The sequence below is a fragment of the Quercus suber genome, unplaced genomic scaffold (genome assembly GCF_002906115.3).
Source record: "Quercus suber isolate HL8 unplaced genomic scaffold, Cork oak 2.0 scaffold_115, whole genome shotgun sequence".
Taxonomy (NCBI): domain Eukaryota; kingdom Viridiplantae; phylum Streptophyta; class Magnoliopsida; order Fagales; family Fagaceae; genus Quercus; species Quercus suber.
In genome coordinates this window covers 655,232-664,663 of record NW_027069580.1, presented here as the reverse complement: position 1 = coordinate 664,663, position 9,432 = coordinate 655,232, and the positions used below count along the sequence as shown (strand labels likewise).

At 40.3% G+C, this 9,432-nt stretch overlaps 1 protein-coding gene across 1 annotated transcript; it reads left to right on the top strand.

Annotated features, from left to right (window-relative positions):
- The first annotated feature begins 7,882 nt into the window (after positions 1 to 7,882).
- On the top strand, positions 7,883 to 8,815 carry LOC136068450 (uncharacterized). Its single transcript, XM_065775604.1, has one exon. It carries the CDS (start codon positions 7,883 to 7,885, stop codon positions 8,813 to 8,815), a length of 933 nt encoding a protein of 310 aa, XP_065631676.1.
- The last annotated feature ends 617 nt before the right edge of the window (positions 8,816 to 9,432 follow it).

Genomic DNA, 9,432 nt, shown 5'->3' with positions numbered 1-9,432 from the left:
CGAGGTTTAAAAAAAAAACAGAATTTTCTGTTCTATTTTCTTGGGATCCATGTTTATGTGTTTAGACATTCTTTTCTCCTAACCCTAGACATATAAAAGGATTGTTTTAAGAGTCGTCAAAGGGTACACAAGTTGCACAAGCATTGAGTAAATTCTGTTCAAGCAATTTGTGACTAGAGACAAAGTTTTGCCCTAGTTCATCATTCTTGAAGAAGTTGCTGTGTATGTGCACCTTTGGGTTTTGTAACCAAGCATCTTCTTAATCTTCATCGTTGGGATGAACTGAAGAACTTTGCATCCAACAACTCTCTCTCTAGTTGGTGTTTGAAGTCGCGTACTGAGATCCGCACATTGGTTAGTCACGTACTTGGGAGCCGTGCATCAAAAAGAGAAAATTGTCACTACAGAACAAGTGCAATTGGGTATTGGGGTAAGGGTTCAATTGTAGGTTGGTATAAGGTACTGAAATTCCTTTACTGGTTACTGCTTGTTGTGATAATAGTGGAATTTCAGGAATGGTGACCTGAAAATCACCCAGTGAAATTTTTGCCATTAGGTTTTCTCCATTCGTAAACAAATCACCGTGTTATTTATTTTCCGCTGCATAATTAGTTTATTGGTAATTTGTTTATGTGTGCTACACGCGTTTACAAATTAATTAACTTAGTTAATTCACTTGGCTAAATTAATTGGGTAATTTATCACAAGGGGTCAATACATTTTTGGCCTTTCAAGTGGTATCAGAGCAGGCACACTCTGATTATGTTTTAATTTTTGCTGTGTTGATCCAATAACCCCTGTTGTCATGATTGTAACCGGCTTAAGGAGATCTTTGTTTTCAAATACATCTTGTTTTTCTAATCTCTATTTGTTTGAGTGTTTCAAAAAATACAAGTCTAAAAATTATTTGAATTATTTTATAATGACTATTGGAAAAGATCTCAGTTTGACCAAGAAGAAACTAGACTGTCTTAGAATGAAACTGTGCAAAGGAGTTAATCTGAGAAGAGTAAAAATTAAAAGCTTAGCTTGTAAAAGGCAGATGAGAGAAAGTACCGTTCCCACTAATCTGTCATCTAAGCACGAAGTGTATATTATGATGAAGTCTGCATTTAAAGTTATGGACACATGTTTGCGGTACCTTGACATCGGTTGCTCAAGACACATGACTAGAGACTGATCTCTCTTCAAGGTTTTCGAGTGAAAGAAAGGTGGCAATGTCACTTTTGGTGATAGGAGCAAATTACAGATTAAAGGGAAAGGAATCATCTCTCTACCTGAACTACCGGACATTGCAAATGTTCTTTATGTAGAAAGTCTAAGGGTGACCCTATTGAACATAAGTCAGATATGTGATCAAGGCTTCATGGTACTATTCTCAAAAGGAATATGTCTTGTCATGGATGAGTTTGGAAAGAAACTCATTAGTGGTGTTCGCACTTTAGACAAGTGTTATGGATTGGTTCCTGATGCTGATATTGTGAGCAATAACATTCGTTTGCCTAATAAAGATCTATGGCATCAACAAATGGGACATGCTAGTTACAAACATTTTTCTATTGTATCTAAGCATAAATCAGTCTTGGGGATACCAAAACTTAGTAGAATGAGCAATGTGGTGTGTGGACCATGTCAACTTGAGAAACAGACAAAAGCTAAGCATCCAAGCACTCAAACATCAGCTACATCTAGGCCATTGAAGCTTCTACATTTGGATCTTATGGGTCCAACAAGAATCGAGTCTCTTGGTGGTAAGAGATACATTATGATTGTGGTAGACAACTTCACTAGGTACACTTAGGTCATTCTCCCACGATCCAAGTCTAATGCTCCTGAGCACATTGAGGCTTTATGCACAAGACTGCAGAATGAAAAGAGCCTAAAGATTGATCGAATTCGAAATGACCATGGTAAAGAATTCGAGAACTCATATATGGAATCCTTTTGCACAAGATCAGGTATATCTCAAAAATTCTCTACTCCTATTACTCCTCAGGAGAATGGTGTGGTAGAAAGAAAAAACAGGGTTATTCAGGAGATGGCCAGAGCCATGCTACATAACAAAGATGTGGCTAGAAACTTGTGGGGAGAAACTGTTAATACTGCATGTCATACGGTTAATAGGGTGTACTTCAGACCCTGTACCAAAAAGACTCCTTATGAGTTATGGAAAGGAAGGAAGCCGAATGTGAAGTATTTCAGAATGTTTAGAAGTACTTGTTTCATCCTCAAGGATAGAGAGAATATGGGAAAGTTTGACTCCGGAGCGATGAAGATATATTTCTGGGTTACTCTTCTACAAGCAAGGCTTATCGGGTATACAACAAAAGAACTATGAAGGTAATGGAGACAATGAATGTTGTTATTGATGAGTCTTCAGATTCTAGTTCTGAGAAAGGCATTGAGGAACTATCCAAAGAAATTCTTCCTCCTGAGCCTAAAGAAGTTCAAGACATTGTTGAACAAGAACCTGCATCTCCAAGTACTCCCGGTACTCTCAGTGTTGTGGAAGACTCTGCAGACATACCCACTTCACCGGATTCTGAATCTCATAAAAAGAAAAGACCTTCCTCCATTATTAAATTAAATCATCCTCCAGAAGTTATTATGGGAAACATGAATGAACTCACATTAAGGAAACGTACAGTAGATAAATGTGTTGCTAATTTTGTGTCTTATTCTTGTTATTTGTCACAGGTTGAACCCACAAAAGTTGAGGAAGCACTACAAGATGAAAGTTGGGTCAAAGCAATGCATGATAAACTGCTCCAATTTCAGAGGAATGATGTTTGGACTCTAGTACCTAGACCGGAGGGTGAGCACATCATCGGTACAAAATGGATATTCCGCAATAAGACTGATGAAGAAGGCAATGTGATCCGTAACAAGGCTCGGCTTGTAGCTCAAGGATACTCACAAATCAAAGGAGTAGACTATGATGAAACATTTTCCCCAGTTGCCCGTATGAAGTCTATTAAAATTCTCTTTGCCCTAGCATGTCATCTAAAGTTCAAACTTTATCAAATGGATGTGAAGACTACTTTCTTGAATGGGCTACTTAAAGATGATGTCTATGTAGCTCAACCAAAAGGATTTATTGATCCACACTTTCCAGATCATGTGTTGTACCTCAAAAAGGTACTTTATGGGTTTAAGCAAGCTCCTAGAGCTTGGTATGATAGACTCACACAATATCTGGTGTCAATTAGGTTCACAAAATGAAAAGCTTATCAAACTCTCTTCATCAAAAAGGAAGATGGCGAGTTGATAGTTGCTCAAGTCTATGTTGATGATATCATCTTTGGGTCAACTAAGGATGAATTCGCTCATGGCTTCTCAAAACTCATGCAAGCCGAGTTTGAGATGAGCATGATTGGAGAGCTGACTCACTTCCTTAAACTGTAGATTCGTCAACAAGATTCAAGTATATTCCTATCTCAATCTAAATATGCTAAGAATCTTCTGAAAAAGTTTAATTTGGAATCTGCTAGTTCTGTTAGAACTCCTATAAGCCCAAACGTTAAACTCACTGTAGACTTATTAGGCAAGAGTGTTGATCCATCTCTGTATAGAAGCATGACAGGTAGTCTTCTTTACCTTACTGCTAGTAGACCTGACATTAGTTATAGTGTTAGTGTGTGTGTTAGATATCAGGCTAACCCCAAAGAATCTCATATGATTACTTTAAAAAGAATTATAAAGTATGTCAAAATCACTGCTGAGTTTAGTGTGTGGTACAGCAAGGACACAAATAATATCTTAACTGGGTATTCTAATGCAGATTGGGCTAGGAATGCTGATGATAGAAAAAGTACATCGGGGGTTTTTTTTTATGTGGGTAACAATCTTGTCTCTTGGATGAGCAAAAAGCAGAACTCTATTTCTTTATCCACTGCAAAAGCCGAGTACATAGCTGCTGATAGCTGTTGCACCCAACTCTTATGGATGAAAAACTTCTCCATGATTATAGTATTTGTCAAGAGTATCTCACCATCTATTATGACAATACTAGTGCCATCAATATCTCTAAGAATCTGGTTCAATATTCTCGAACCAAATACATAGAGATTCGACATCACTACATTAGGGAGCTTGTCGAAAATGGTATTCTCACCCTTGAGTTTATTCACACCAATGATCAGAAGGGTGACTTGTTCACCAAACCTCTTGACAGAAAACGTTTTGAATTCCTTCGTCAAAACATTGGCGTTATCTCCATGTATTAATCTCCTTCTCTCCTCTTTCTTCCTCGTGCATTTGCATCTAGTTTTATGCTTTGCTTTGCTTAATATATTTTTGTTTGTTTATTTTCAGTTTTGCTTTTTTTTTTTTTTCATATAAAAATAAAAATAAAATTGAAAAATCAGAAAAATACAAAAACAGTGTGTGTTATGTGTACATTGGTACTTGTGTACCTTGGATGGCCATTGAAACAAAATTTTCTAAACTTTGTATCTCTTGTAACTTAGATAAGCATCTCCATGCACAACTAAGCAAGTGAGCTTTGTGACTCTTATTTGTGATGAGTAAGATTAAGTTATCGCTTGTACTTAACACTAGTATCACTCTTTTTTACAGGAATGACTAGAAAATCCTAAGAGAAAGGCATAAATAACTATCACACCACCTTTACCCGTCATTCATAATATAACATTGGGATAATTACAATTTACCCACCTGTGGTTTGACCCGATTTCTATGTGCCTACCTGTGGTTCAAAGTTTGACACTTTGCCCACCTGTGCTTGTCACCGTTACCCAGCCGTAACCCACCTCTCCACTCTCCGTTACTCTAACACCAAAATAAGCAAAAAACTCACTCCCACTCAGATCAAACACTCTCAAAACTCACTCTCACTCCCAAAAGTCCATTCGACTTGCTCACCAAAAATCACACACTATCACTCCCAAAAATCAGTCACTCACTCACTCCCATTGTGCATGCAAACCGAGCCAAGGAAGACAGCTTCTCTGTTCAGCTGTGGCAACAAGACTCACTTACTCCCATTGTGCAATGTGCTTCGCTGCACTTGAGGTTACTGGGATTTGATCGTGCATGTGAACCGAGCCGAGCCGAGGAAGATCAAGATTATTGCTTCTCTGTTTTTTTTTTTTTTTTTTTTTTTTGGTGTCTATTTTAGTATAAGAGCCTACTTTTTTTATTTTACATATTTAATTATCAAAGCACTCTACATTAGATTATCTATTTTATACTATATTTTATTAAAACATCAAATTTTCTTGTTTTTTTAGCTGATTCTCTTTTTTCACTTACGACAATTATCATCCACTCTCTTTCTTTACCTCAAGATACATCTTCAGATAAAAAAAGAATAAACATAAAAAAAATATGAAATAAATAGTGTCAGTATAAATTTATATGATTATTGTAACAAACGTTTAAATTTACATAATTATACACAATCTAATATAGGTCATTTTTTGATAAAATTGTGTAAATTCTATGCCTATTATGATCTAACAATGTTTTTTGCGCCGTGGGTGAGTAACAATAAGAAATCATGGGTCCGTTCCTGGCAAGACTCACAAGAAGGTAGCATATGCCGGAATGAATTTGTTCTTTTTTAGCATTACATGTAGCAGTGTCCTGACTCTTCTGAGTTACAATGATTCTATTCTAACTCACGGCATCAATTATAACCAAAAATTCTACAACAATGAAGAGAGAGGGGGTAAAAACTGAAGGTGACCTTTGATGATTCTGAGTCTGAGTTGAATTACTCATGAAACTTCAACCTTCACATATTTACTTTTTGCAGCAAAAAAGAGGCAGGAAGATTGTAATAAGAATTTTAAAACGCAGAGACCAGTAGTTGTATTCGGATAGAGGAAATGGAATTGGGTGGGGTAGATGAAACTGTAAATGTGTGATCATTATTTTATCAAGGAAAGAGTTCCTCGTTTTGTGCATTTATAGCAAATTGTGCCACGCGATCCACCGATCAACCTATTACATGAGCTAACAGTTTAAAACTTTCAAATGGTACTACACCTTGATAAATAAAAATTAGAAAAGGCACCCAATCAATGGTAGTATACTAGCATAGATAATATTTTTTTAAAAGGAATAATGACCCTATCATTTACTTATTTGTATATGCTATGGTAATTAGTTATTATCGTTTGGAAATTTTGTGTGTGTGTGTTGCGGTGGAGCCAATAACCCTTAAAATGATACATGAAAACAGACCGGTACTGAAATATTTCATTCTAATAGACAAACCGAAACAAAATTCGAAACGGTATTCATAGCATTGATTTTTAGTAACTTTTATGTTAATTGTGGGGCCTGTTAGTTAAAAAAATATAGTAATCCTCAGAAGTGGGCTCGGAGCCCAACGGCCCAATCCGAGGACGCTTAGTTATCCGAGGATAGCCTAAAAAATTTTATTATTTGGATAATATAGGAGAAAGGAGTGGATATTGTATACAGCGGCATAACGCACGTCCGAGGACACCAAAGTCCGAGGTGAATGTAACTTTCATTTTATTTAGGAGACTCCGCAAAGTTGTATCTGAACTGGAAATTAGGTATAAACCTAAGGAGGAGTCGGGGAAGGTAGCAAATATCTTCCAAGGCCATCACCTCCACATTAAATGCTTTCCAGCTAACCCTCTGGCCGCATTAATGTGGAGGTGATACCTGAACAGTGACTGAGCAGCTTTATGGCCACTGAGCAAAAGTTCTGGTAGGTGCTGGATGGGATGGGACAGAAAGTAGCTCCCAAGATAAGAACTACACGTGTACGATGGAAATGGAGGAGAGAATGGAGTATATAACATAGAAACGAATGAAATAAGAGGAAGGATGGTCCATAAAAAAAGGAAAGGGAGACGAACTGAAAGGGAGCCGAAGAGAGTTTTTTCTCATTGAATTAACCTAAAATATCCCTTGTTACTTGATGAGTGTAACCTTTCCTGTCAAACGGTACTAGTTCTTGTACCCATGCTCTAAAAATTTATTGTTTGGGCTTGTTGGGCTGAAAACTCATTCGTACTCTGGGTCCAATCCAAATTGAGTCCCTACAATTGGCGCCGTCTGTGGGAAGAACTTGATCTGTTGAAAAGGAAAGGCAGGTGTGATACTCACGATGGAAGAGGGAGCACCGCAGCAACCATTGACAGGCCCGCAACAGGCGGATGCTAATTAGCACCAGGCAGAGTCTAGGGGCTCTCAGCACAGTAACCCGTTGGTAGACCACGAACACGGGGGGGATCATGAGGGGAGTACCCGAACAACCCATACAGATAGAAGCCGCTCTCAGGGGAAAGGCCATGCTTCCCCTGTAAAGAGCGGAGGAAATTTGCAGCGTGAGATTAACAAGTTGAAGAGGGAATTGCGATATGAGCGACGAAGGCGTAAGGCTCATAACTCTAGGCACTCCTCTGAGGAGTCGGATGACACCAGTTACAGGCAAAGGTCGAGAACTCCACCCAGCAAATCTTTTTCGTGTGAGGAGGAGTACCACCGTGGGCAAAGAAATAAGAGCCCGACTCGCCAGGGTCAGGGGAATGATGCCTTGAACAAGGCTTTGAATCAGGTCTCTAAGTCGCCCTTCACACGACATATTGAGGACGCTAGTCTTCCTCGGGGATTCCACCAGCCTGTGTTCACCATTTATAATGGTCGAACAGACCCAGTGGAACATGTTAGCCACTACAGCCAGAGAATGGCTATTCATGCCAGGGATGAAGCCTTAATGTGCAAGGTTTTCCCGTCTAGCCTGGGCCCAGTGGCAATGAGATGGTTTAATGGCTTGAGAACTAATACTATTGACTCTTTTGAGAAGCTCACCTAGGCCTTTGGTGCCTGTTTTATTACATGTAGAAGGGTTGTTCAACCCTTGGGGTCGCTACTATCCATGTCTATGCGGGAAGGGGAAACCCTAAAAGCCTACTCGGACAGATACTGGGAAATGTTCAACGAGGTAGATGGGGCTCACGATGACGTGGCTATGAACACTTTTAAGGAAGGTCTTCCAACCGAGCACGGTCTGAGGAAGTCTCTGACTGGCAAGCCTGTTACTAGTGTACGTCAGCTTATGGATCGGATAGACAAATATAGAATAGTAGAGGAAGATCAGATGCAAGGCAGAGGAAAGTCTAAAGCAGTAACTCAGGAGATGAGGGATTTCAGGCCGGACCGGTATAACAACAACCGGCCCCGGAGGGACTTTGGGGGGCAGTTAGGGCCTGCCAACTCCCAGGTGGTTAGCGCCGTGTTCCGAGAACCAGTGCAGCGAGTTCTGGAGAAGATAAAGGACGAGCCGTTCTTTAGGTGGCCCAATAAGATGGTGGGGGATCCTACAAAGCGTAATCGGAATCTTTATTGCCAGTACCATCAAGACCATGGACATATCACCGAAGATTGTAACAATCTGTGGGATCATTTAGAGCAGTTGGTGCAAGAAGGGAAGTTGACCCAATTTCTGCATCACTCCGGCGGTCGAGGAGGCCACGTAGGCTCTGCGTTTCAGGGGGATGCTTCAAGGGGACCTCCGTTGGGCACGATAAACGTTATATTCGCTGCTCCGGGGAGAACTGGATCTTGCCCTTCCAGGGTAATGTCTGTGTCTCAGTGCTCGGAGGAGGGCTCCAGTTCGAGGCCGAAGAAAGCCAGACCGGGCACCTCGTTGGTGTTAGGCTTCTCAGAAGAGGATAAGAGAGGAACCATACAACCGCATGATGATGCTTTGGTGGTTACGATTAGGATCGGAGGGTATGACGTTAAGAGAGTGATGGTTGATGATGGAAGTGCCGTCGAGGTAATGTACCCTGATTTATTCAAGGGCTGAATTTGAAACCTGAAGACCTGACAACATATAGTTCCCCGCTGGTGGGCTTCGAGGGCAAATCGGTCACTCCGTTGGGAATGGTTAGATTACCCGTGCAGACTGGTTCAGATATGGTGGAGGTGGATTTTATTGTGGTGGATGCCTTTTCTCCGTATACGGCTATTTTGGGAAGACCTTGGTTGCATGCTTTGGGGGCTGTTTCTTCCACTCTTCATCAGAAAGTGAAGTATCCCTCGGGAGGCGAGGTTTCAAAGATTTTGGGAAACCAGACCATGGCTAGGCAGTGTATGATAATGGCCATTCAACATCGGCCAGAGACAAGCACTTCGGCTGTAGCCGAAGGTGATTTATAGCAATCAAGGGTTCAGGGAGCCCAGTTCGGCGCGTCCCCAAAGGAAATGAGGTGTGAAGATTTGGAAAGGGTGAACGTTGGTGATGTTCTAGAGAAGTATTTTCAGGTCGGGGTTCAGTTGCCTTTGTTAGAGAAAGAACAGTTGGTTGAGGTTCTTAGAAGAAACGTTGATGTGTTTGCATGGAGTGCCTATGAAGCCCCGGGAGTGGATCCGGAGTTCATCTGTCATCATTTGAATGTCAACCCCTCATGTATTCCAAAGAAA

Excerpts from the sequence above, each read along its gene's own strand:
- LOC136068450 (XM_065775604.1), top strand. The coding sequence starts at position 7,883 with ATGTCTATGCGGGAAGGGGAAACCCTAAAAGCCTACTCGGACAGATAC.